Below are 26,533 nucleotides of genomic sequence, written 5' to 3'. Positions count from 1 at the left end.
AGTCGATTTAAAAGGTTGGGAGGGGGAAGAAATAGAAACACATGGTGAGAGGTGAAACCTGCAGGAGGAAGGGATGAAATGAAGACTTCGGAAGTAAATTGGTGGAAGAGACAGAAGGCCATGGAAGAAAGAAAAGGGGGAGGAGCACCAGAGGGAGGTGATGGGCAGGCAAGGAGATGAGGTGAGAGAGGGAAAAGGGGATGGGGAATATAAGCTGCTGTTCGTCCAACCTAAGTGTGGCCTCATCACAACCATGAAAGCGGCCATGGAAGCAACAGCAGCCGTGCCTCTGGCACCGAGTCTGGCCCTGTGCCTCAGAAGGGTAGGGAAAGGAAGAGGATGGCAGCAGTAACAGGGTACTCGATAGTCAGGGGGACAGATAGGCGATTCTGTGGATGCAAGGAAACACGGATGGTAGTTTGCCTCCCAGATGCCGGTGCCTGAGATGTTTCTGAGTGCGTCCACAATATCCTGAAAGGGGAGGGTGAGCAGCCTGAAGTTGAGGTATATATTGGTACCAACAACATAGGAAGGAAAAGAGAAGAGGTCCTGGAAAAAGTATTCAGGGAGTTCGGAAGGAAGCTGAGAAGCAAGACCTCAAGGGGAGTAATCTCAGGATAGCTTCAGGATAGAGGGATGCCCCTTTCAAGTGGAGATGAGGAGGAGTTTATTTCATCAGAGGGTGGTGAATCTGTGGAATTCATTGTCGTGGAATGACTGGAGAGGCCAGGTCATGCGGTATACCTAAAATGGAGGTTGATAGGTTCTCGATTAGTTAGGAAGTCAAAGGAGGCAGGAGAATGGAGTTGAGATGGAACGTTGGAATGGCCAAACAGATCTGAGGGGCCAAATGGCCTCCTTCCACTCCTTTATCTTGTGATCCACGGAAGGGGTACAGCCTGCCTGCCTTCATCGGTCAGGGCATTGAGCGTAAGCAGCAGGATGCCATGTTGCAAGTTATATAAATCTTTCAAGAGGCCAGATTTGTAATGTTGTGTTCATTTCTGATCGCTGCACTACAAAGATGTCGAGGGTGCAGAGAAGGTCTCCCAGTCTGCTGCACCCAGAGAGCTTGTGCTGTAAAAGAGTTTGGACAAACTTGGGTTCTTTTCTCTGGAGTGTCGTAGGCTGGCAGGAGATCTGATACAGGTTTATAAGATTATGAGAGGAGTAGACAGAGAGAATCTGTTTCCCAAGGTAAACATGTCTGGTACCCCTGGAGGGCATACATTTAGGATGAGAGGGAAAGGAGATGTGAGGGGCAAGTTGTTTTTTTTCTGAAATGTAAAGGGGCGGTGACTGGAAAGCACTGCCTGGGGTGGAGTTGGAGGCAGCCGTACGCAAGGAATGGAGGAATATGGGGTTAGTTTCATTTGGAACCCATGGTTGGCACTGAGATTGTGGGCTGAAGGGCGTGTTTCTGTGCTGAACTGTTCTATGGTGTGGAGAGGAAAGGGGGGTCGGGGAGAGAGATCAGTCTTTCTCCCCAGGGTTGGAGAATCAAGAACTGGAGGGCAGAGGTTTAAGGTGAGGGGGAGAAATTTAAAGGAACTTAAGTTTGTAGGTGACACTAAGATAGATGGTATAGCAGAAAATGAAGAAGTTTATCAGAAATTACAGGGGATCTTGATCAGCTGGGGAAGTGGGCCAAGGAATGGCAAATGGAGTTTAATCTGAGTAAATGTGAGGTGTTGCATATTGGAAAGTCAAATCCTGACGGGATCTCCACAGCGAAAGGCAGGACCGTGCCGGCTGTTGTAGAACAGGGTAGGAGTGCAAGCACGTGGTTCCCTGAAGCTGGAGTCACAGGTAGGCAGGATGGTGAAGAGGACTTTTGCCGTGCTAGCTTTCGCAACTCAGAGTATCGAGTTTAAAAGTTGGGAGGTCACAGTGTGATTGTACAGGATCACTCAAAGTGGAGGTCCCACTTTGAGTATTCTGTTCCGTTTTGGTCACCCTGCTATAAGAAAGATGTTGTCAAACTGGAAAGAGTGCACGAAAGAATTATGATGATATTGCCAGAACTTGAGAGAATGTGTTAGAGAGAGAGGATGGACGGGATGGGACTTCTTTAGAGCATTGGAGACTGAAAAGTGATCTCATAGAGGTGTTTAAAACCATGAGGGGAACAGATAGGGTGAATACACTCTTTACCCAGTGTTGGGCAATTGAGAACTAAAGGGTGGAGGTTTAAGGTGAGAGGGAGAGATTTAATAGGAACCCGAGTGGTCAGTATATGGAGTGAGTTGCTAGAAGATGTGGTTGAGGCAGGTGCACGAACAATCTGTGACAGACATTTGGGCAGGAACATGGATACAAAAGGTTTAGAAGAAAATGGATCAAACATGGGCAAGTCAGATGAAGTTAGGCGTGAATCTTGGCCAGCGTGGATGATTTTATGACCTGGCTATGATCCCTCACCTGTCCGAATGTCGTGGTTTATACCGTCCACGCTGATGATGGCTCCGGCAATCCCGTTGCCCTGGTGATCCTTCACCACACCCTTTATACCCCGGTGAACCTGCAGAGGGAGAGGTCAGAGGTCACGGGCCACTGAAGAACACATATACGGAGTGAGCATTGCTCTCTGACGGGGGGAGGGGGTCATGAATCTTTACTGGGACCTACTGAAAGTCAGGAGTGGAGCTGCCTCTGGCCGGGACCCCCTCCGCCGGCAGGGGAAAAGTGCCCTGACCAAGGGAACAGTGTACCTCTGCCCTATCACACCGGGTGTGGAGAGATTCCTGCTGAGCTTAGCTCTGCTCGTGAGAGCCAGGCCCCAGAATCTCAGCAGGGTGCAGGTCCCTGCAGACTTGACATCGACATCTACGGTTCCTTTCAGAGATGCAGGTAGGAGGCACCCCCTCCAATTCCTAGCCCTTGTCCACCGTCCCGACACATTGTGGCAGTCAGATGTTCCACCTAGGAGCTAGGGGGAGACCCCAGTGGAAGTCCTTTGATAAGGGTGCTCACCTCATGTACATCAGGGACCTGGCTGGGGGGGTGCTGCATAGAGAGGTGTTTTTGTACATGGATCTCCCACCTACCTGTCACTTCTGCAGGCAGGAAGAGACCGTGTACCATGTGTACATTGAGTGTGCAAGATTGCAGACCCTAGTCGCACATCTGTGAGGGCTGGGGACTGTTTCTCCCCTCATTTAGCACCACCCTCACCACCTGTGGTCACCCAGTATGGAAGGGGCAGAGGGCATGGCGGTTTGGGTGGGGAGGGAGGATATCTGGGGGCTGGCCAACTTGGGAATCCACAGGTCTTGGAGGTGGGTGGCGGGCAGCCTGGTGATGTGCCCAGGTGATCATGGAGAGGGCACACACAGTGTCCATCGGTGGCGGGCAGCCTGGCGATGTGCCCAGGTGACCATGGAGAGGGCACACACAGTGTCCGTATGCACCATAAAGGTGTTCTGGGACTGTTGGGCATCACAGGGGATTAATGTCATCTTAGATTGGGATGGGAACATTTTAATACAGTTTGTGTTTAGTTACTGTTGGAGTCTGTAGACATTTGTCATAGGAGTGTCCACGACTAATACAGTATACATGGAATAACCTTGAGATTCTGTGAAACCCAGTACAACACACACAAAGCTCCTGAGCAGCTCAGCAGGAGAGGCAGTGTCCATGGAGGGGAATTAACAGTTGATGTATTGGGATATTACTTATTTATTCAGAGACATAGCCAAGAACAGGCCTTCCCAGCCCAACAAGCCACGGTACTCAGCAACCCACCTATTTCAACCCAGCCTATTCACAGCACAGTTTTCAATGACCAGTGAACCTCCTACTCAATACACCTTCATACCTTTGTACAGGTACTTGCAATATATTAAATTAAACTTCTGTAGCCAGAGGTGGGGATCTACAAACGGGAGAGAAGGGGGCTGTTGGTGCGCTGCGATGTCTGACGGGAGTTGGGGTGTCGGTTTGATGGGTGTTGGTGTAACAGGGGGATGGGTATCAGTGCGGTGTGTGATGAATGATGGTTTAACGGGGTGTCAGTGTGGCAGGTGACCAGTGTTGGGGTGTCAGAGTGACGGGCATCAGGGTGTCAGGCGAAGTGTCGGGTTGACGATGTTGGGGTGTCAGGGTGACGGCGTCGGGGCGTCAGGGGACATGGGTGACGGACATCCGTCTCCACCCACCTGCTCCATGTACAACAGGAGGGACTCTCGGCTGTTCTCCCATTCCATGGGCAGTTGGCTGTGGTGGGGGAACTTGTCACAGCTCAGCTCCACAGTCACCTCGAAGCAGTTGGTGTGAAGGTAACTGAAATCGTTCATACCTGGAACAGAGAGCGAGGCAGAGCTTGTGTGTATGGTCCTACACCCCGACACTGACCATACCTGTCCCTCGTTATATAGGCATCTGTTAGTCTCATGAGATCCATGGATTTATGCCTTGGAAGGTTTCCAGGGAGCAGGCCTGGGCAAGGTTGTATGGAAGACCAGCAGTTGCCCATGCTGCAAGTCTCCCCTCTCCACGACACTGATGTTGTCCAAGGGAAGGGCACTAGGACCCATACAGCTTGGCACCAGTGTCGTCGCAGAGCAATGTGTGGTTAAGTGCCTTGCTCAAGGACACAACACGTTCCCTCAGCTGGGGCTCGAACTAGCGACCTTCAGATCACTAGATCAACGCCTTAACCACTTGGCCACGTGCCAACACACCTGTCCCTCTACACCCCCACGCTGTCCACGCCCGTCCCTCTACACCGTGCCCACACTGTCCGCGCCCGTCCCTCTACACCGTGGGGAATACCCCTACACCCCCACGCTGTCCGCACCCATCCCCCTACACTGTGGGGAATATCCCCACCCCCACACTGTCCACACCCGTCCCCCTACGCTGTGGGAAATATCCCCATCCCCACACTGTCCCCTCTGATGCTCACTGAACACTGGAAGATTATCCGTACACCGTAAAGTCATCACCTCTCTGATTCGCTCGAGTCAGTTTCTTGGGGTGGCCCTCCGAGACCTCTCTCTCTGTCCTGCTGTGACGTTGTCATAAACAGAGCAGGGCCATACAGGAACAGGCTCTGCGGCCCAGAAACTTGTGCCGAACCAAATAAATTACTAATGAAATGCCTCTCAGGCCAGTCATTACCGTGAAACGGCAGTATCCAAGGGGTGGGTGGGTGGGTGTGTGTGTGTGTGTGTGTGCGCACGCGCATCAACATCAAGCTTCCAGTCCTTGCTCTCCCTGGCTACAGGAACATGTTAATTGCTACCCCATGGACCAGGCTGTCAGGCTCTCTGTAGTAAAGGCCGATCTCACCCCCACCCTCTGTGTCCACCAACACTTGTTGCATGGATCTCCCTCGCCTGCTACTGAGGCGAGGGTCATGACTCATCTGGGCAGCAAAGGTACAGCAGAGAAGGCAGAAGGAAACTAAGCCATCATGGAATGGGGGAGCAGATTCAATGGGCCGAGTGGCCTTATTCTGCTCCTATGCCTTATGGTCTTACTGTCTTTTTCCTCTACCCAATCTGATCTCCCCACCCACCACACTGCGACTGAGTTTTCCATTGCCACAGAAGAGCAGCTGAAAGCCTCGCCAGCAGTACGAGCTGGTATGCGAGGACTGTGCTCCTGCTCCAGGCCAGCTGAGATCGCAGCAGCTCTGAACCAACTCCACGTGCTGGAGTGACCCAGGTGTGTGCCAGGCGTAATGCGGGGCTGATCCGGGAATTCCCCAAGTATGCCATGAGCGAGTCCGGGATGAGCTGGGTGTATTCCAGGAGTGAGTGGTATCTATAGTGACCACAGTGGCTACTTTCAGAGAGTGCCAAGTGTGCAAGAGTGTGTCCAGGAGGTTTTGTCTGGGAAAGTTTTTGGTCATGGAGACTGAGGTTGACCATGACCAATGTTCTGCCTCATTTGTAATCACCAGAGTGCACAAAAATCTGGCGCTGGGCAATTTGTTCTGCAACATGTGCACACAGTTAGTGAATCAATAATTTCTTCCATAAAAGCGGTATAAATGAGCCAGTTCTAAAATCTGCAGACAAATCTGCAGGCAGAGAGAGCAGAGCACCCCTGTGGCCATTTCCATCAACAATAAGTATACCGTTTTGGATACTGTTGGTGGGGATGACCTACCAGGAAGAAGTTGCAGTGGTCCCGTCTCTGGCACTGAGGTTGGACCCTCGACTCAGAAGGGGAGGAGGGAAGAGAGGACAGCGGTAGTGATAGGAGATTCTATAGTCAGGGGGGCAGATAGGAGATTTTGTGGGGGAGATCGGGAGTCTCGGATGGTATGTTGCCTCCCTGGTGCCGGGGTCCGGGACATCTCAGATCGGGTGCAGGTTATTCTCGAGAGGGAGGGCAACAATCCAGATGTTGTGGTCCATGTAGGGAGCGATGACGTGGGTAGGAAGAGTGAGGGGGTCCTGCGTAGTGAGTTCAGGGAGTTAGGTGCGAAGCTGAAGGGCAGGACCTCCAGGGTAACAATCTCAGGATTGGTACCTGTGCCACGTGCGAGTGAGGCGAGGAACAGAAGGATTATACAGATCAATATGTGGCTGAGAGGATGGTGCAGGAGGGAGGGCTTCAGGTTTTTAGATAATTGGGCTTTGTTCCAGGGAAGGTGGGATCTGTTCCGACGGGACGGTTTACACCTGAACTGGAGGGGTACTAACATTCTTGCAGGAAAGTTTGCTAGTGCTGCTTGGGGGGGGTTTAAATTAAATTTGCAGGGGGCAGGGATCCAGAATGTGAGAGAGGATAGCGAGATGAAGTATAAAGGACAGGTGGGGATTACACGGTTCCGGAATATTAAGTGTGAAGTAGAGAAAGGTGAGGCGGAACGAGTGATAAGGAGGATACATGTGCAGAGGGATGGTCTGACAGAGCATGGAGTTAAATGTGCAGAAAGAGTAAGTAAATTTAAGAAGGACAACAAAATTCAAGGGGCGTATAGCCCGGTGAGAGTTCGGGGAGCTGGGTTATGGACGACAGGCAGTGATTTAAACAGAGAGAGGAGAAATGGGTTAAAAATTCTATATCTGAATGCACGAAGTGTCAGAAATAAGGCGGATGAGCTTGAAGCTCAGGTGCGAATGGGTTGTTGGGATAACGGAGACGTGGCTTCAGGGGGATCAGACCTGGGAATTGAATGTACAAGGGTATACGTGCTATCGAAGGGACAGAAAGGTGGAGTGGCCCTGTTGGTGAGGAATGAGATTCAGTCCCTTGCAAGGGGGGGGGGGGACATAGAATCAGGAGAAGTAGAGTCAGTGTGGATAGAACTGAGGAACAGTAAGGGCAAAAAGACCCTAATAGGTGTTATCTACAGGCCCCCAAACAGTAGCATGGATATTGGGTGCAAGTTGAATAGGGAGTTAACAATGGCATGTGGCAAAGGAAATGTCGTAGTAGTTATGGGGGATTTCAACATGCAGGTGAACTGGGAAAATCAGGTTGGTACTGGACCCCAGGATAGGGAGTTTGTAGAGTGCCTACGGGATGCATTTTTGGAGCAGCTTGTACGAGAGCCGACCAGGGATAAGGCTATTCTGGATTTAGTGTTGTGCAATGAACAGGAATTGATAAGTGATCTTGAAGTAAAGGAGCCATTAGGAGGTAGTGACCATAATATGATAAGTTTTTATCTGTAAGTTGAGAGCGATAAGGGCAGATCAGAAGTGTCAGTATTGCAGTTGAACAAAGGAGACTATGGAGCCATGAGGGAGGAGCTGGCCAAAGTTGACTGGTCGGATATCCTAGCAGAAAAGACAGTGGAACAGCAATGGCAGGTATTCTTGGGAATAATGCACAAGGTGCAAAATCAGTTCATCCCCTGGAGAACGAAGGATTCAAAGGGCGGAAAGTGGCCACAGTGGTTGACAAAGGAAGTCAGAGATAGCATAGCATTAAAAAAGAAGTATAACAGAGCTAAGGTGAGTGGGAAGACGGATGATTGGGAAATTTTTAAGGAGCAACAGAACTTAACTAAAAAGGCTATATGGGGAGAAAAAATGAGGTATGAATGCAAGCTAGCTAGGAATATAAAGGAGGATAGCAAAAGTTTTTTTTAGGTATGTGAAGAGAAGGAAGATAGTTAAGAACAATGTTGGGCCCTTGAAGAATGAATTGGGAGAAATTGTTATGGGAAACAGAGAAATGGCAGATGAATTTAATAAGTACTTCAGATCTGTCTTCACTAGGAAGACACAAGCAATCTCCCAGATGTATGGATGGGCCAAGGACATAGGGTAACAGAGGAACTGAAACAGATTGACATTAGGAAGGAAACGGTGATGAGTAGACTGATGGGACTGAAGGCTAACAAATCCCCAGGTCCAGATGGTCTGCATCCTAGGGTACTAAAGGAGGTGGCTCTGGAAATTGCGGATGCATTGGTGATCATTTTCCAATGTTCCTTAGATTCAGGATCAGTCCCTGAGGATTAGCGAATGGCTAATGTTATCCCACTTTTTAAGAAAGGAGGGAGGGAGAAAACAGAGAACTATCACCCTGTTAGCCTAACATCAGTAGTGGGGAAGATGCTAGAGTCCATTATTAAAGATAAAATAGCGGCATATAGGATTGGGCCGAGCCAGCATGGATTTACCAAGGGCAAATCATGCTTGACTAATCTATTGGAGTTTTTTGAGGATGTAACCAGGAAGATAGACGCGGGAGATCCAGTGGATGTGGTGTACCTTGACTTTCAGAAGGCATTTGATAAGGTACCACATAGGAGGTTGGTGGGTAAAATCAGAGCTCATGTCATTGGGGGGAGGATATTGACATGGATAGAAAACTGGTTGGCAGATAGAAAGCAAAGGGTAGCAGTGAATGGGTGTTTCTCGGAATGGCAGGTGGTGACTAGTGGGGTGCCACATGGCTCGGTATTGGGATCACAGCTGTTTACGATCTACATCAATGATTTAGAGGAAGGCATTGTGAATAACATCAGCAAGTTTGCTGATGATACTAAACTGGGTGGCAGTGTGACATGTGATGAGGATGTTAGGAGAATTCAAGGTGACTTGGATAGGCTGGGTGAGTGGGCAGAAACTTGGCAGATGGCGTTTAATGTGAATAAGTGTGAGGTTATTCACTTTGGGAGCAAGAACAGGAAGGCAGATTATTATCTTAACGGTGTGGATTTAGGTAAGGGTGAAATACAAAGAGATCTAGGAGTACTTGTTCATCAGTCTCTGAAGGCGAATGAGCAAGTGCAGCAGGCAGTGAAGAAGGCTAATGGAATGTTGGCCTTTATTACAAAGGGAATGGAATACAAGAGCAAGGAAATCCTTTTGCATTTGTACAGGGCCCTGGTGAGACCACACCTGGAGTATTGTGTGTAGTTTTGGTCTCCAGGGTTAAGGAAGGACATCCTGGCTGTGGAGGAGGTGCAGCGTAGGTTCACTAGGTTAATTCCTGGGATGTCCGGACTGTCTTACGCAGAGAGGTTAGAGAGACTGGGCATGCTGGAATTAAGGAGATTGAGGGGGGATCTGATTGAGACATATAAGATTATTAAGGGATTGGACAAGATAGAGGCAGGAAATATGTTCCAGATGCTGGGAGAGTCCAGTACCAGAGGGCATGGTTTAAGAATAAGGGGTAGGTCATTTAGGACAGAGTTGAGGAGGAACTTCTTCTCCCAGAGAGTTGTGGAGGTGTGGAACGCACTGCCTCAGAAGGCAGTGGAGGCCAATTCTCTGGATGCTTTCAAGAAGGAGCTAGGTAGGTATCTTATGGATAGGGGAATCAAGGGTTATGGGGACAAGGCAGGAACCAGGTATTGATAGTAGATGATCAGCCATGATCTCAGAATGGCGATGCAGGCTTGAAGGGCCGAATGGTCTACTTCTGCACCTATTGTCTATTGTCTATAAATCATTGCAAACTCAATGTTGACAACACTGTCCACATCAGAAACCGGAAAAGGAAACGTGATTGTGTTCCATCGTGAAATATACTTAATGTGGCATCGAGGTAGAAGGTGCAGTTTAAATTCCTCACTGCTCAGGTAGCAAAAGATGAGTGTGCGAACACGTGCACACCTTAGGGGGGGCATTGGCTGTGTCCCGGGGTGTTGATGGAGCAAGTTTAGATGTTGGCAAGCACTTGGCTGTGTCTAGGCGCGTTCAGCCGTGGGGAGTTGTTTAACGGTATCCAAGTGAGTTCGGCCGTGGGGAATTGTTTAACAGTATCTGAGTGTGTTTGGCCTTGGGGCGGACTGTTCGGCTGAGTGGGGAGATGTTTAACGGTATCCGAGTGTGCTCAGCCCTGGGGAGGAGATACGACTGTGGGAAGTTGTTTAACGGTCTCCGAGTGTGTTTGACTGTGGGAAATTGTTTAACAGTAGCTGAGTCCATTTGGCCGTGGGGAGGAGATGTTTAACGGTATCTGAGAGCGTTTGGCCCTGGGGAGGAGTGTTCATCGGTGGGGAGCTGTTCAGCTCTGTCTGGGTGAGTTCGGCTGTGTCGTCCTGTGTGAGACTCACTGCCAACCATGGTGTGCCAGTGGGCGCCGTTGATAATGTTGTTGTGTTGCATGAAGTCGTCCCCGTGACAGAGGCGCCGGTTGTACTGAGCCATGGCCCGGTGGCTGGAGGCGAAGGCAAAGGAGAGCCAGCGGAAGACTTCTTCGTCAGGCGTCGGGCTGGGCTCATGGTCAGTGCCTATCTCGCGGCACTGATCGAACGGGTAACTGACCACCATGTCCCCTCCATGCAGATTTGCACTCAGCACGAATGGGACCTTCTTCATCCAGTTAATGACCGCCCACGTCTCCGGAGCAACCTGGCAAAGGGACAATATCGCAGAGTCACAGCCAGAGCCTTTCCCAGCAGAGACCCGTACCCACATCAGCCAGAGCCTTTCCCAGCAGGGACCCGTACCCACAGCAGCCAAAACCTTTCCCAGCAGGGACCCGTACCCACAGCAGCCAGAGCCTTTCCCAGCAGAGACCCGTACCCACATCAGCCAGAGCCTTTCCCAGCAGGGACCCGTACCCACAGCAGCCAAAACCTTTCCCAGCAGGGACCCGTACCCACAGCAGCCAAAGCCTTTCCCAGCAGGGACCCGTACCCACAGCAGCCAAAGCCTTTCCCAGCAGGGACCCGTACCCACAGCAGCCAGAGCCTTTCCCAGCAGGGACCCGTACCCACAGCAGCCACAACCTTTCCCAGCAGAGACCCGTACCCACATCAGCCAGAGCCTTTCCCAGCAGGGACCTGTACCCACAGCAGCCACAACCTTTCCCAGCAGGGACCCGTACCCACAGCAGCCACAACCTTCCCCAGCAGAGACCCGTACCCACAGCAGCCACAACCTTCCCCAGCAGGGACCCGTACCCACAGCAGCCAGAGCCTTTCCCAGCAGGGACCCGTACCCACAGCAGCCAAAGCCTTTCCCAGCAGGGACCCGTACCCACAGCAGCCACAACCTTTCCCAGCAGAGACCCGTACCCACATCAGCCAGAGCCTTTCCCAGCAGGGACCTGTACCCACAGCAGCCACAACCTTTCCCAGCAGGGACCCGTACCCACAGCAGCCAGAGCCTTTCCCAGCAGAGACCCGTACCCACAGCAGCCACAACCTTTCCCAGCAGGGACCCGTACCCACAGCAGCCACAACCTTTCCCAGCAGGGACCCGTACCCACAGCAGCCACAACCTTTCCCAGCAGAGACCCGTACCCACAGCAGCCAGAGCCTTTCCCAGCAGGGACCCGTACCCACAGCAGCCAGAGCCTTTCCCAGCAGGGACCCGTACCCACAGCAGCCACAACCTTTCCCAGCAGGGACCCGTACCCACAGCAGCCAAAGCCTTTCCCAGCAGGGACCCGTACCCACAGCAGCCAGAGCCTTTCCCAGCAGGGACCCGTACCCACAGCAGCCAGAGCCTTTCCCAGCAGGGACCCGTACCCACAGCAGCCACAACCTTTCCCAGCAGGGACCCGTACCCACATCAGCCACAACCTTCCCCAGCAGGGACCCGTACCCACAGCAGCCACAACCTTCCCCAGCAGGGACCCGTACCCACAGCAGCCAGAGCCTTTCCCAGCAGGGACCCGTACCCACAGCAGCCACAACCTTTCCCAGCAGGGACCCGTACCCACAGCAGCCAGAGCCTTTCCCAGCAGAGACCCGTACCCACAGCAGCCAAAGCCTTTCCCAGCAGGGACCTGTACCCACAGCAGCCAGAGCCTTTCCCAGCAGGGACCCGTACCCACAGCAGCCAAAGCCTTTCCCAGCAGGGACCCGTACCCACAGCAGCCAGAGCCTTTCCCAGCAGGGACCCGTACCCACAGCAGCCAGAGCCTTTCCCAGCAGGGACCCGTACCCACAGCAGCCAGAGCCTTTCCCAGCAGGGACCCGTACCCACAGCAGCCAGAGCCTTTCCCAGCAGGGACCCGTACCCACATCAGCCAGAGCCTTTCCCAGCAGGGACCTGTACCCACAGCAGCCACAACCTTTCCCAGCAGGGACCCGTACCCACAGCAGCCACAACCTTTCCCAGCAGGGACCCGTACCCGCAGCAGCCACAACCTTTCCCAGCAGGGACCCGTACCCACAGCAGCCACAACCTTTCCCAGCAGAGACCCGTACCCACAGCAGCCAGAGCCTTTCCCAGCAGGGACCCGTACCCACAGCAGCCACAACCTTTCCCAGCAGGGACCCGTACCCACAGCAGCCAAAGCCTTTCCCAGCAGGGACCCGTACCCACAGCAGCCACAACCTTTCCCAGCAGGGACCTGTACCCACAGCAGCCACAACCTTTCCCAGCAGAGACCCGTACCCACAGCAGCCAGAGCCTTTCCCAGCAGGGACCTGTACCCACAGCAGCCAGAGCCTTTCCCAGCAGGGACCCGTACCCACAGCAGCCACAACCTTTCCCAGCAGAGACCCGTACCCACAGCAGCCACAACCTTCCCCAGCAGGGACCCGTACCCACAGCAGCCAGAGCCTTTCCCAGCAGGGACCCGTACCCACAGCAGCCAAAGCCTTTCCCAGCAGAGACCCGTACCCACATCAGCCAGAGCCTTTCCCAGCAGGGACCCGTACCCACAGCAGCCAGAGCCTTTCCCAGCAGGGACCCGTACCCACATCAGCCAGAGCCTTTCCCAGCAGGGACCCGTACCCACAGCAGCCACAACCTTCCCCAGCAGGGACCCGTACCCACATCAGCCAGAGCCTTTCCCAGCAGGGACCCGTACCCACAGCAGCCACAACCTTCCCCAGCAGAGACCCGTACCCACATCAGCCAGAGCCTTTCCCAGCAGGGACCCGTACCCACAGCAGCCAAAGCCTTTCCCAGCAGGGACCCGTACCCACAGCAGCCACAACCTTTCCCAGCAGAGACCCGTACCCACAGCAGCCACAACCTTTCCCAGCAGAGACCCGTACCCACAGCAGCCACAACCTTTCCCAGCAGGGACCTGTACCCACAGCAGCCAGAGCCTTTCCCAGCAGGGACCCGTACCCACAGCAGCCACAACCTTTCCCAGCAGAGACCCGTACCCACAGCAGCCACAACCTTTCCCAGCAGAGACCCGTACCCACAGCAGCCACAACCTTTCCCAGCAGGGACCTGTACCCACAGCAGCCAGAGCCTTTCCCAGCAGGGACCCGTACCCACAGCAGCCAAAGCCTTTCCCAGCAGGGACCTGTACCCACAGCAGCCACCTTTCCCAGCAGGGACCTGTACCCACAGCAGCCAGAGCCTTTCCCAGCAGGGACCTGTACCCACAGCAGCCAGAGCCTTTCCCAGCAGGGACCCGTACCCACAGCAGCCACAACCTTCCCCAGCAGGGACCCGTACCCACAGCAGCCAGAGCCTTTCCCAGCAGGGACCCGTACCCACAGCAGCCACAACCTTCCCCAGCAGGGACCCGTACCCACAGCAGCCAGAGCCTTTCCCAGCAGGGACCCGTACCCACAGCAGCCACAACCTTTCCCAGCAGGGACCTGTACCCACAGCAGCCAGAGCCTTTCCCAGCAGGGACCTGTACCCACAGCAGCCAGAGCCTTTCCCAGCAGGGACCCGTACCCACAGCAGCCACAACCTTCCCCAGCAGGGACCCGTACCCACAGCAGCCAGAGCCTTTCCCAGCAGGGACCCGTACCCACAGCAGCCACAACCTTCCCCAGCAGGGACCCGTACCCACAGCAGCCAGAGCCTTTCCCAGCAGGGACCTGTACCCACAGCAGCCAGAGCCTTTCCCAGCAGGGACCTGTACCCACAGCAGCCAGAGCCTTTCCCAGCAGGGACCCGTACCCACAGCAGCCAAAGCCTTTCCCAGCAGGGACCCGTACCCACAGCAGCCAAAGCCTTTCCCAGCAGGGACCTGTACCCACAGCAGCCAGAGCCTTTCCCAGCAGGGACCCGTACCCACAGCAGCCACAACCTTTCCCAGCAGGGACCCGTACCCACAGCAGCCACAACCTTCCCCAGCAGGGACCCGTACCCACAGCAGCCAGAGCCTTTCCCAGCAGGGACCCGTACCCACAGCAGCCACAACCTTCCCCAGCAGGGACCCGTACCCACAGCAGCCAGAGCCTTTCCCAGCAGGGACCCGTACCCACAGCAGCCACAACCTTCCCCAGCAGGGACCCGTACCCACAGCAGCCAAAGCCTTTCCCAGCAGGGACCCGTACCCACAGCAGCCAGAGCCTTTCCCAGCAGGGACCTGTACCCACAGCAGCCAGAGCCTTTCCCAGCAGGGACCTGTACCCACAGCAGCCAAAGCCTTTCCCAGCAGGGACCCGTACCCACAGCAGCCAAAGCCTTTCCCAGCAGGGACCTGTACCCACAGCAGCCAGAGCCTTTCCCAGCAGGGACCCGTACCCACAGCAGCCAGAGCCTTTCCCAGCAGGGACCCGTACCCACAGCAGCCACAACCTTCCCCAGCAGGGACCTGTACCCACAGCAGCCACAACCTTTCCCAGCAGAGACCCGTACCCACAGCAGCTACAACCTTTCCCAGCAGGGACCCGTACCCACAGCAGCCAAAGCCTTTCCCAGCAGGGACCCGTACCCACAGCAGCCACAACCTTCCCCAGCAGGGACCCGTACCCACAGCAGCCAGAGCCTTTCCCAGCAGGGACCCGTACCCACAGCAGCCACAACCTTCCCCAGCAGGGACCCGTACCCACAGCAGCCAAAGCCTTTCCCAGCAGGGACCCGTACCCACAGCAGCCAGAGCCTTTCCCAGCAGGGACCTGTACCCACAGCAGCCAGAGCCTTTCCCAGCAGGGACCTGTACCCACAGCAGCCAAAGCCTTTCCCAGCAGGGACCCGTACCCACAGCAGCCAAAGCCTTTCCCAGCAGGGACCTGTACCCACAGCAGCCAGAGCCTTTCCCAGCAGGGACCCGTACCCACAGCAGCCACAACCTTTCCCAGCAGGGACCTGTACCCACAGCAGCCAAAGCCTTTCCCAGCAGGGACCCGTACCCACAGCAGCCAAAGCCTTTCCCAGCAGGGACCCGTACCCACAGCAGCCAGAGCCTTTCCCAGCAGGGACCTGTACCCACAGCAGCCAAAGCCTTTCCCAGCAGGGACCCGTACCCACAGCAGCCACAACCTTCCCCAGCAGGGACCCGTACCCACAGCAGCCAAAGCCTTTCCCAGCAGGGACCTGTACCCACAGCAGCCACAACCTTCCCCAGCAGGGACCCGTACCCACAGCAGCCAAAGCCTTTCCCAGCAGGGACCCGTACCCACAGCAGCCCACAGCAGCCAAAGCCTTTCCCAGCAGGGACCCGTACCCACAGCAGCCAAAGCCTTTCCCAGCAGGGACCTGTACCCACATCAGCCACAACCTTTCCCAGCAGGGACCCGTACCCACAGCAGCCACAACCTTTCCCAGCAGGGACCCGTACCCACAGCAGCCAGAGCCTTTCCCAGCAGGGACCCGTACCCACAGCAGCCACAACCTTTCCCAGCAGGGACCTGTACCCACAGCAGCCAAAACCTTTCCCAGCAGGGACCCGTACCCACAGCAGCCAAAGCCTTTCCCAGCAGGGACCCGTACCCACAGCAGCCAAAACCTTTCCCAGCAGGGACCCGTACCCACAGCAGCCAAAGCCTTTCCCAGCAGGGACCCGTACCCACAGCAGCCAGAGCCTTTCCCAGCAGGGACCCGTACCCACAGCAGCCAGAGCCTTTCCCAGCAGGGACCCGTACCCACAGCAGCCAAAGCCTTTCCCAGCAGGGACCCGTACCCACAGCAGCCACAACCTTCCCCAGCAGGGACCCGTACCCACAGCAGCCAGAGCCTTTCCCAGCAGGGACCCGTACCCACAGCAGCCACAACCTTCCCCAGCAGGGACCCGTACCCACAGCAGCCAAAGCCTTTCCCAGCAGGGACCCGTACCCACAGCAGCCACAACCTTCCCCAGCAGGGACCCGTACCCACAGCAGCCACAACCTTCCCCAGCAGGGACCCGTACCCACAGCAGCCAGAGCCTTTCCCAGCAGGGACCCGTACCCACAGCAGCCAGAGCCTTTCCCAGCAGGGACCCGTACCCACAGCAGCCAGAGCCTTTCCCAGCAGGGACCCGTACCCACAGCAGCCAAAGCCTTTCCCAGCAGAGACCCGTACCCACAGCAGCCAGAGCCTTTCCCAGCAGGGACCCGTACCCACAGCAGCCACAACCTTTCCCAGCAGGGACCTGTACCCACAGCAGCCAGAGCCTTTCCCAGCAGGGACCCGTACCCACAGCAGCCAGAGCCTTTCCCAGCAGAGACCCGTACCCACAGCAGCCACAACCTTTCCCAGCAGAGACCTGTACCCACAGCAGCCACAACCTTTCCCAGCAGGGACCTGTACCCACAGCAGCCAGAGCCTTCCCCAGCAGGGACCTGTACCCACAGCAGCCAAAGCCTTTCCCAGCAGGGACCCGTACCCACAGCAGCCACAACCTTCCCCAGCAGAGACCCGTACCCACAGCAGCCACAACCTTCCCCAGCAGGGACCCGTACCCACAGCAGCCAAAGCCTTTCCCAGCAGGGACCCGTACCCACAGCAGCAAGAGCCTTTCCCAGCAGGGACCTGTACCCACAGCAGCCAGAGCCTTTCCCAGCAGGGACCTGTACCCACAGCAGCCACAACCTTTCCCAGCAGAGACCCGTACCCACAGCAGCCAGAGCCTTTCCCAGCAGGGACCCGTACCCACAGCAGCCACAACCTTCCCCAGCAGGGACCCGTACCCACATCAGCCACAACCTTCCCCAGCAGGGACCCGTACCCACAGCAGCCAGAGCCTTCCCCAGCAGGGACCCGTACCCACAGCAGCCACAACCTTCCCCAGCAGGGACCCGTACCCACAGCAGCCAGAGCCTTTCCCAGCAGGGACCCGTACCCACAGCAGCCAGAGCCTTTCCCAGCAGGGACCCGTACCCACAGCAGCCAGAGCCTTTCCCAGCAGGGACCCGTACCCACAGCAGCCACAACCTTCCCCAGCAGGGACCCGTACCCACAGCAGCCAAAGCCTTTCCCAGCAGGGACCCGTACCCACAGCAGCCAAAGCCTTTCCCAGCAGGGACCCGTACCCACAGCAGCCAAAGCCTTTCCCAGCAGGGACCCGTACCCACATCAGCCAGAGCCTTTCCCAGCAGGGACCTGTACCCACAGCAGCCACAACCTTCCCCAGCAGGGACCCGTACCCACAGCAGCCAAAGCCTTTCCCAGCAGGGACCCGTACCCACAGCAGCCAGAGCCTTTCCCAGCAGGGACCCGTACCCACAGCAGCCACAACCTTCCCCAGCAGGGACCCGTACCCACAGCAGCCAAAGCCTTTCCCAGCAGGGACCCGTACCCACAGCAGCCACAACCTTTCCCAGCAGAGACCCGTACCCACAGCAGCCACAACCTTTCCCAGCAGAGACCTGTACCCACAGCAGCCACAACCTTTCCCAGCAGGGACCCGTACCCACAGCAGCCAAAGCCTTTCCCAGCAGGGACCCGTACCCACAGCAGCCAAAGCCTTTCCCAGCAGGGACCCGTACCCACAGCAGCCACAACCTTCCCCAGCAGGGACCCGTACCCACAGCAGCCACAACCTTTCCCAGCAGGGACCCGTACCCACAGCAGCCACAACCTTTCCCAGCAGAGACCCGTACCCACAGCAGCCAAAGCCTTTCCCAGCAGGGACCCGTACCCACAGCAGCCAAAGCCTTTCCCAGCAGGGACCCGTACCCACAGCAGCCACAACCTTTCCCAGCAGAGACCCGTACCCACAGCAGCCACAACCTTTCCCAGCAGGGACCCGTACCCACAGCAGCCAAAGCCTTTCCCAGCAGGGACCCGTACCCACAGCAGCCAAAGCCTTTCCCAGCAGGGACCCGTACCCACAGCAGCCAGAGCCTTTCCCAGCAGGGACCCGTACCCACAGCAGCCACAACCTTCCCCAGCAGGGACCCGTACCCACAGCAGCCAAAGCCTTTCCCAGCAGGGACCCGTACCCACAGCAGCCACAACCTTCCCCAGCAGGGACCCGTACCCACAGCAGCCAGAGCCTTTCCCAGCAGGGACCCGTACCCACATCAGCCAGAGCCTTTCCCAGCAGGGACCTGTACCCACAGCAGCCAGAGCCTTTCCCAGCAGGGACCCGTACCCACAGCAGCCAAAGCCTTTCCCAGCAGGGACCTGTACCCACAGCAGCCAGAGCCTTTCCCAGCAGAGACCCGTACCCACAGCAGCCAAAGCCTTTCCCAGCAGGGACCTGTACCCACAGCAGCCAGAGCCTTTCCCAGCAGGGACCCGTACCCACAGCAGCCACAACCTTTCCCAGCAGGGACCTGTACCCACAGCAGCCAGAGCCTTTCCCAGCAGGGACCTGTACCCACAGCAGCCAGAGCCTTTCCCAGCAGAGACCCGTACCCACAGCAGCCAGAGCCTTTCCCAGCAGGGACCCGTACCCACAGCAGCCACAACCATTCCCAGCAGGGACCCGTACCCACAGCAGCCAAAGCCTTTCCCAGCAGGGACCCGTACCCACAGCAGCCACAACCTTCCCCAGCAGGGACCCGTACCCACAGCAGCCACAACCTTTCCCAGCAGGGACCCGTACCCACAGCAGCCAGAGCCTTTCCCAGCAGGGACCCGTACCCACAGCAGCCAGAGCCTTTCCCAGCAGGGACCTGTACCCACAGCAGCCAAAGCCTTTCCCAGCAGGGACCCGTACCCACAGCAGCCAGAGCCTTTCCCAGCAGGGACCCGTACCCACAGCAGCCAAAGCCTTTCCCAGCAGGGACCCGTACCCACAGCAGCCACAACCTTCCCCAGCAGGGACCCGTACCCACATCAGCCACAACCTTTCCCAGCAGGGACCCGTACCCACAGCAGCCACAACCTTTCCCAGCAGGGACCCGTACCCACAGCAGCCACAACCTTTCCCAGCAGGGACCCGTACCCACAGCAGCCACAACCTTTCCCAGCAGAGACCCGTACCCACAGCAGCCACAACCTTCCCCAGCAGGGACCCGTACCCACAGCAGCCAGAGCCTTTCCCAGCAGAGACCCGTACCCACAGCAGCCACAACCTTTCCCAGCAGGGACCCGTACCCACATCAGCCAGAGCCTTTCCCAGCAGGGACCCGTACCCACAGCAGCCACAACCTTTCCCAGCAGGGACCCGTACCCACAGCAGCCAGAGCCTTTCCCAGCAGGGACCCGTACCCACAGCAGCCACAACCTTCCCCAGCAGGGACCCGTACCCACAGCAGCCAAAGCCTTTCCCAGCAGGGACCCGTACCCACAGCAGCCACAACCTTCCCCAGCAGGGACCTGTACCCACAGCAGCCACAACCTTTCCCAGCAGAGACCCGTACCCACAGCAGCTACAACCTTTCCCAGCAGGGACCCGTACCCACAGCAGCCAAAGCCTTTCCCAGCAGGGACCCGTACCCACAGCAGCCACAACCTTCCCCAGCAGGGACCCGTACCCACATCAGCCAGAGCCTTTCCCAGCAGGGACCCGTACCCACAGCAGCCAAAGCCTTTCCCAGCAGAGACCCGTACCCACAGCAGCCAGAGCCTTTCCCAGCAGGGACCCGTACCCACAGCAGCCAGAGCCTTTCCCAGCAGGGACCTGTACCCACAGCAGCCACAACCTTTCCCAGCAGAGACCCGTACCCACAGCAGCCACAACCTTTCCCAGCAGGGACCCGTACCCACAGCAGCCACAACCTTCCCCAGCAGGGACCCGTACCCACAGCAGCCACAACCTTCCCCAGCAGGGACCCGTACCCACAGCAGCCAGAGCCTTCCCCAGCAGGGACCCGTACCCACAGCAGCCACAACCTTTCCCAGCAGGGACCCGTACCCACATCAGCCAGAGCCTTTCCCAGCAGGGACCCGTACCCACAGCAGCCACAACCTTTCCCAGCAGGGACCCGTACCCACAGCAGCCAGAGCCTTTCCCAGCAGGGACCTGTACCCACAGCAGCCAGAGCCTTTCCCAGCAGTGACCCGTACCCACAGCAGCCAAAGCCTTTCCCAGCAGGGACCCGTACCCACAGCAGCCAAAGCCTTTCCCAGCAGGGACCCGTACCCACAGCAGCCACAGCCTTTCCCAGCAGGGACCCGTACCCACAGCAGCCAGAGCCTTTCCCAGCAGGGACCTGTACCCACAGCAGCCAGAGCCTTTCCCAGCAGAGACCCGTACCCACAGCAGCCAAAGCCTTTCCCAGCAGGGACCCGTACCCACATCAGCCAGAGCCTTTCCCAGCAGGGACCCGTACCCACAGCAGCCACAACCTTTCCCAGCAGGGACCCGTACCCACAGCAGCCAGAGCCTTTCCCAGCAGGGACCCGTACCCACAGCAGCCACAACCTTCCCCAGCAGGGACCCGTACCCACAGCAGCCAAAGCCTTTCCCAGCAGGGACCCGTACCCACAGCAGCCACAACCTTCCCCAGCAGGGACCCGTACCCACAGCAGCCAGAGCCTTTCCCAGCAGAGACCCGTACCCACAGCAGCCACAACCATTCCCAGCAGGGACCCGTACCCACAGCAGCCAAAGCCTTCCCCAGCAGGGACCCGTACCCACAGCAGCCACAACCTTCCCCAGCAGGGACCTGTACCCACAGCAGCCACAACCTTTCCCAGCAGAGACCCGTACCCACAGCAGCCAGAGCCTTTCCCAGCAGGGACCTGTACCCACAGCAGCCAGAGCCTTTCCCAGCAGGGACCCGTACCCACAGCAGCCACAACCTTTCCCAGCAGAGACCCGTACCCACAGCAGCCACAACCTTCCCCAGCAGGGACCCGTACCCACAGCAGCCAGAGCCTTTCCCAGCAGGGACCCGTACCCACAGCAGCCAAAGCCTTTCCCAGCAGGGACCCGTACCCACAGCAGCCAAAGCCTTCCCCAGCAGGGACCCGTACCCACAGCAGCCACAACCTTCCCCAGCAGGGACCCGTACCCACAGCAGCCAGAGCCTTTCCCAGCAGGGACCTGTACCCACAGCAGCCACAACCTTTCCCAGCAGGGACCCGTACCCACAGCAGCCAAAGCCTTTCCCAGCAGGGACCCGTACCCACAGCAGCCACAGCCTTTCCCAGCAGGGACCTGTACCCACAGCAGCCAAAGCCTTTCCCAGCAGGGACCCGTACCCACAGCAGCCACAACCTTCCCCAGCAGGGACCCGTACCCACAGCAGCCAGAGCCTTTCCCAGCAGGGACCCGTACCCACAGCAGCCAGAGCCTTTCCCAGCAGGGACCCGTACCCACAGCAGCCAGAGCCTTTCCCAGCAGGGACCCGTACCCACAGCAGCCAAAGCCTTTCCCAGCAGGGACCCGTACCCACAGCAGCCAGAGCCTTTCCCAGCAGGGACCCGTACCCACAGCAGCCAAAGCCTTTCCCAGCAGGGACCCGTACCCACAGCAGCCACAACCTTCCCCAGCAGGGACCCGTACCCACATCAGCCAGAGCCTTTCCCAGCAGGGACCCGTACCCACAGCAGCCACAACCTTTCCCAGCAGGGACCCGTACCCACAGCAGCCAGAGCCTTTCCCAGCAGGGACCCGTACCCACAGCAGCCACAACCTTTCCCAGCAGGGACCCGTACCCACAGCAGCCACAACCTTCCCCAGCAGGGACCCGTACCCACAGCAGCCAGAGCCTTTCCCAGCAGGGACCCGTACCCACAGCAGCCACAACCTTCCCCAGCAGGGACCCGTACCCACAGCAGCCAAAGCCTTTCCCAGCAGGGACCCGTACCCACAGCAGCCAAAGCCTTTCCCAGCAGGGACCCGTACCCACAGCAGCCAAAGCCTTTCCCAGCAGGGACCCGTACCCACAGCAGCCAAAGCCTTTCCCAGCAGGGACCTGTACCCACAGCAGCCAGAGCCTTTCCCAGCAGGGACCCGTACCCACAGCAGCCAAAGCCTTTCCCAGCAGGGACCCGTACCCACAGCAGCCAGAGCCTTTCCCAGCAGGGACCCGTACCCACAGCAGCCAAAGCCTTTCCCAGCAGGGACCCGTACCCACAGCAGCCAAAGCCTTTCCCAGCAGGGACCTGTACCCACAGCAGCCAGAGCCTTTCCCAGCAGGGACCCGTACCCACAGCAGCCAGAGCCTTTCCCAGCAGGGACCCGTACCCACAGCAGCCAGAGCCTTTCCCAGCAGGGACCCGTACCCACAGCAGCCAAAGCCTTTCCCAGCAGGGACCCGTACCCACAGCAGCCAGAGCCTTTCCCAGCAGGGACCCGTACCCACAGCAGCCAAAGCCTTTCCCAGCAGGGACCCGTACCCACAGCAGCCACAGCTGCCTGGGGAGACCATGCAATCATAGGCAAACACAAACAAACTGCTGGAGGAACTCAGCAGATCAGAGACGTTTCAGGCCAAGACGGGAAAGGAAGGGGGAAGATGCGGGAATAAGGAGGTGGGGGAGGGGGAAGAGTTAGGAGGGAAAGCTGGCAGGTGATGGGTGGAAGAGGTAAAGGGCTGGAAAAGGAATCTGATAGGAGAGGAGAGTAGACCATGGGAGAAAGGGAGGGAGGAGAGGCACCATGCGGAGGTGGTAGGCAGGTGAGGAGGAAAGGGAAGGGGCCAGACTGAGGAACAGAAGAGGGAAAGTATTCCTGGAAGGAGAAATCTATGTTCATGCCATCACTGATGCCAGGCTCACCAACCTGTAGTTTGTTGGCCTTTTCTTGTAGTCCTTCTGAACTGCAGACCCCGCCAGTCCCCCGGTACCTCGTAATGACACAGATATCTGTGCCAGAGCACCAGCAGTTTCTGCCCGAGCTTTCCATAACAGCCACAGGCGTGCAGGCTATCTCTTGGGTTTTTAGCCACCAATACAAGGCAGGCAACGCACCCCCCCCCCCCGTGCTCTCTTGTTGGTCTGCTGGAGGGATTTCCCATTCTTTACCCCGAATTCCTGCTTCCAAGAGTTTCTCCACAGATAATCCAGGTGGGAAACATTTACCTCCTGTGGCTCCACACGGACTCCCGAGGGCCCTATTCTCTGCCGAGGTACCATTTGATTTTAATATAAGTTCCCCTTTCCTGACCCCCTAGACCTGCCTTCCTATCACTCACTGCTGTACCCTCCCCCATGTGCCCGTACCCCTGGGAGGACACGCTCAGCAGGAGGACAATGCCCGGACTCAGGGAACAAAGATCGACGCTTCTGGTCACCCCATTATAGGAAGGATGTCAGGTTTTGGAGAGGATGCAGAAGAGGTTTACCAGGAGGCTGCCAGGTTTAGAGGGCATGTGTTTTGACAAGAAGCTGGACAAACTTGGGTTGGTTTCTCTGGAGTGGCGGGGCTGAGGGGAGATCTGTTAGGGGTTTATAAGATTAAAAAAGGCACAGACAGGGTGGATGATGGCATGAACATTGACTTCTGAAACTTCCATTAATGCCCCACCTCCCCCTTGTACCCCATCCCTTATTTATTATTAATATATAAATATATTCTCTTCCTCTCTCCTTTTTCTCCCTCTGTCCCTCTCACTATACCCCTTGCCCATCCTCTGGGGTTTTCTCCCTCCCCCTTTTCTTTCTCCCTGAGCCTCCTGTCCCATGATCCTCTCATATCCCTTTTGCCAATCACCTGTCCAGCTCTTGGCTCCATCCCTCCCCGTCCTGTCTCCTATCATTTTGGATCTCCTCCTCCCTCTCCCGCTTTCAAATCTCTTACTAGCTCTTCCTTCAGTTAGTCCTGACGAAGGGTCTCAGCCCGAAACATCGACTGTACCTCTTCCTAGGGATGCTGCCTGGCCTGCTGCGTTCGCCAGCAACTTTGATGTGTGTAGATGGGGAGTATCTGATTCCAAGGGTTGAAGCGTCTAATAGCAGTGGGCGTGCATTGAAGGTGAAAGTGGGTGGGTTCAATTGAGATGAGGGGAGTGGTGGCTGTCTGGGGTGGTGCTAGAGGTAGAAACACGAGGGACTTTAAAGAGGTGTTTAGAGAGACACGCGAGTGTGAGGAAAATGAAAGACATGGACATTGTGTAGGCAGGAGAGATTTGGTTACCAATCTGATCTGTTTGGCACAACACTGAGGGCCAGAGGGCCTGTTCCTGGGCTGTGCTGTTTGTGTTTCTGTTGAGAGAAGGTCCCGAGGTCGAGAGGCAGTCAGTCTGGAGGTGAGCAACGGCAACTCCACTGATACCGCTGGGGATGAGGTCGGGGAGGGGAGGAGAGGGGAGAGGAGGGGAGGGGATGTCGGGGAGGGGAGAGGAGGGGAGGGGATGAGGTAGGGGAGGGGAGAGGGAGGGGAGGGGAGAGGGAGGGGAGGGGAGAGGTTGGGGAGAGGAGGGGAGAGGAGGGGAGAGGAGGGGAGAGAATGAGGGAGGGAATGGGATGAGGAGGGGAGGGAATGGGGGAGGGGATGAGGAGGGGAGGGAATGGGGAGGGGATGAGGAGGGGAGGGAATGGGGGAGGGGATGAGGAGGGGAGGGAATGGGGAGGGGATGAGGTTGGGGAGGGGATGAGGTTGGGGAGGGGAGGGGATGAGGTTGGGGAGGGGAGGGGAGAGGAGGGGAGGGGAGAGGAGGGGAGGGGAGAGGAGGGGAGGGGAGAGGAGGGGAGGGGAGAGGAGGGGATGAGGTCGGGGAGGGGAGGAGATGAGGTCGGGGAGGGGAGGAGATGAGGTCGGGGAGGGGAGGGGATGGGGGAGGGGAGGGGATGGGGGAGGGGAGGGGATGAGGTTGGGGAGGGGATGAGGATGGGGAGGGGATGAGGATGGGGAGGGGATGAGGAGGGGAGGGGATGAGGTTGGGGAGGGGATGAGGTTGGGGAGGGGATGAGGTTGGGGAGGGGAGAGGAGGGGATGAGGTCGGGGAGGGGATGAGGTCGGGGAGGGGATGAGGTCGGGGAGGGGAGGGGATGAGGTTGAGGAGGGGAGGGGATGAGGTCGGGGAGGGGAGGGGAGGGGTCACTGCAGGACTCACTGTGGCGTTGGGCCATCTGTAGTACTTGGGAATGGGAATGAAATGGTTACGGACACGTCTAGAATCCGATTGTACATCCTCGGACGCCCAGAAAACGGAGTTCAGGCTGGCGAAGTTATGGTTCAGGTCGAAGCCCTGCATGTTCCAGCGTCCGTAGGCCCAACCGGCGAGTTCCGACCCCTAGGGCAGAGTGAGAGTAGATGTGTCAGACCGACACGAAACACACAGTACCTAACCCCATCCCACACTAATCCCACTGTCCCACTCTCTCACCACACTAATCCAACTGTCCCACTCTCTCCTCACACTAATCCCACTGTCCCGCTCTCTCCCCACAGTCCTGTGTCAGTCCCCAAACTAATCCCACTGCCCCACTCTCTCCCCACAGTCCTGTGTCAGTCCCCACACTAATCCAACTGTCCCACTCTCTCCCCACACTAATCCCACTCTCTCCCCAACTAATCCCACTGTCCCGCTCTCCCCCCACAGTCCTGTGTCAGTCCCCACACTAATCCCACTGTCCCACTCTCTCCTCACACTAATCCCACTGTCCCACTCTCTCCTCACACTAATCCCACTGTCCCACTCTCTCCCCACACTAATCCCACTGTCCCACTCTCTCCTCACACTAATCCCACTGTCCCGCTCACTCCTCACACTAATCCCACTGTCCCGCTCTCTCCCCACACTAATCCCACTGTCCCGCTCTCTCCCCACAGTCCTGTATCAGTCACACACTAACCCCACTGTCCCACTCTCTCCCCACAGTCCTGTGTCAGTCCCCACACTAATCCAACTGTCCCACTCTCTCCTCACACTAATCCCACTGTCCCGCTCTCTCCCCACAGTCCTGTGTCAGTCCCCAAACTAATCCCACTGCCCCACTCTCTCCCCACACTCCTGTGTCAGTCCCCACACTAATCCAACTGTCCCACTCTCTCCCCACACTAATCCCACTCTCTCCCCACACTAATCCCACTGTCCCACTCTCTCCCCACACTAATCCCACTGTCCCGCTCTCTCCCCACACTAATCCCACTGTCCCGCTCTCTCCCCACACTAATCCCACTGTCCCGCTCTCTCCTCACACTAATCCCACTGTCCCACTCTCCCCACACACTAATCCCACTGACCCAC

The 26,533-nt window shown here is 57.1% G+C and overlaps 1 protein-coding gene across 1 annotated transcript in view; it reads right to left on the bottom strand.

Moving 5' to 3' along the window:
- The window catches only part of cpxm1a (carboxypeptidase X (M14 family), member 1a), a 71,917-nt gene that overhangs the window by 3,930 nt on the left and 41,454 nt on the right, over positions 1-26,533 (bottom strand). Inside the window, exons 10-13 of the mRNA XM_072256852.1 lie at positions 25,397-25,576; positions 10,481-10,778; positions 4,161-4,300; positions 2,422-2,521 (exon numbers count right to left, since the gene is read on the bottom strand). Of these exons, the coding sequence (XP_072112953.1) occupies positions 2,422-2,521; positions 4,161-4,300; positions 10,481-10,778; positions 25,397-25,576 (718 nt within the window). The remainder of the gene's footprint in view (positions 1-2,421; positions 2,522-4,160; positions 4,301-10,480; positions 10,779-25,396; positions 25,577-26,533) is intronic.

This window comes from Mobula birostris, chromosome 4, assembly GCF_030028105.1.
Source record: "Mobula birostris isolate sMobBir1 chromosome 4, sMobBir1.hap1, whole genome shotgun sequence".
NCBI lineage: Eukaryota > Metazoa > Chordata > Chondrichthyes > Myliobatiformes > Myliobatidae > Mobula > Mobula birostris.
The sequence above is the reverse complement of the archived record's forward strand: the minus strand, read 5'-3'. Positions and strand labels throughout refer to the sequence as shown.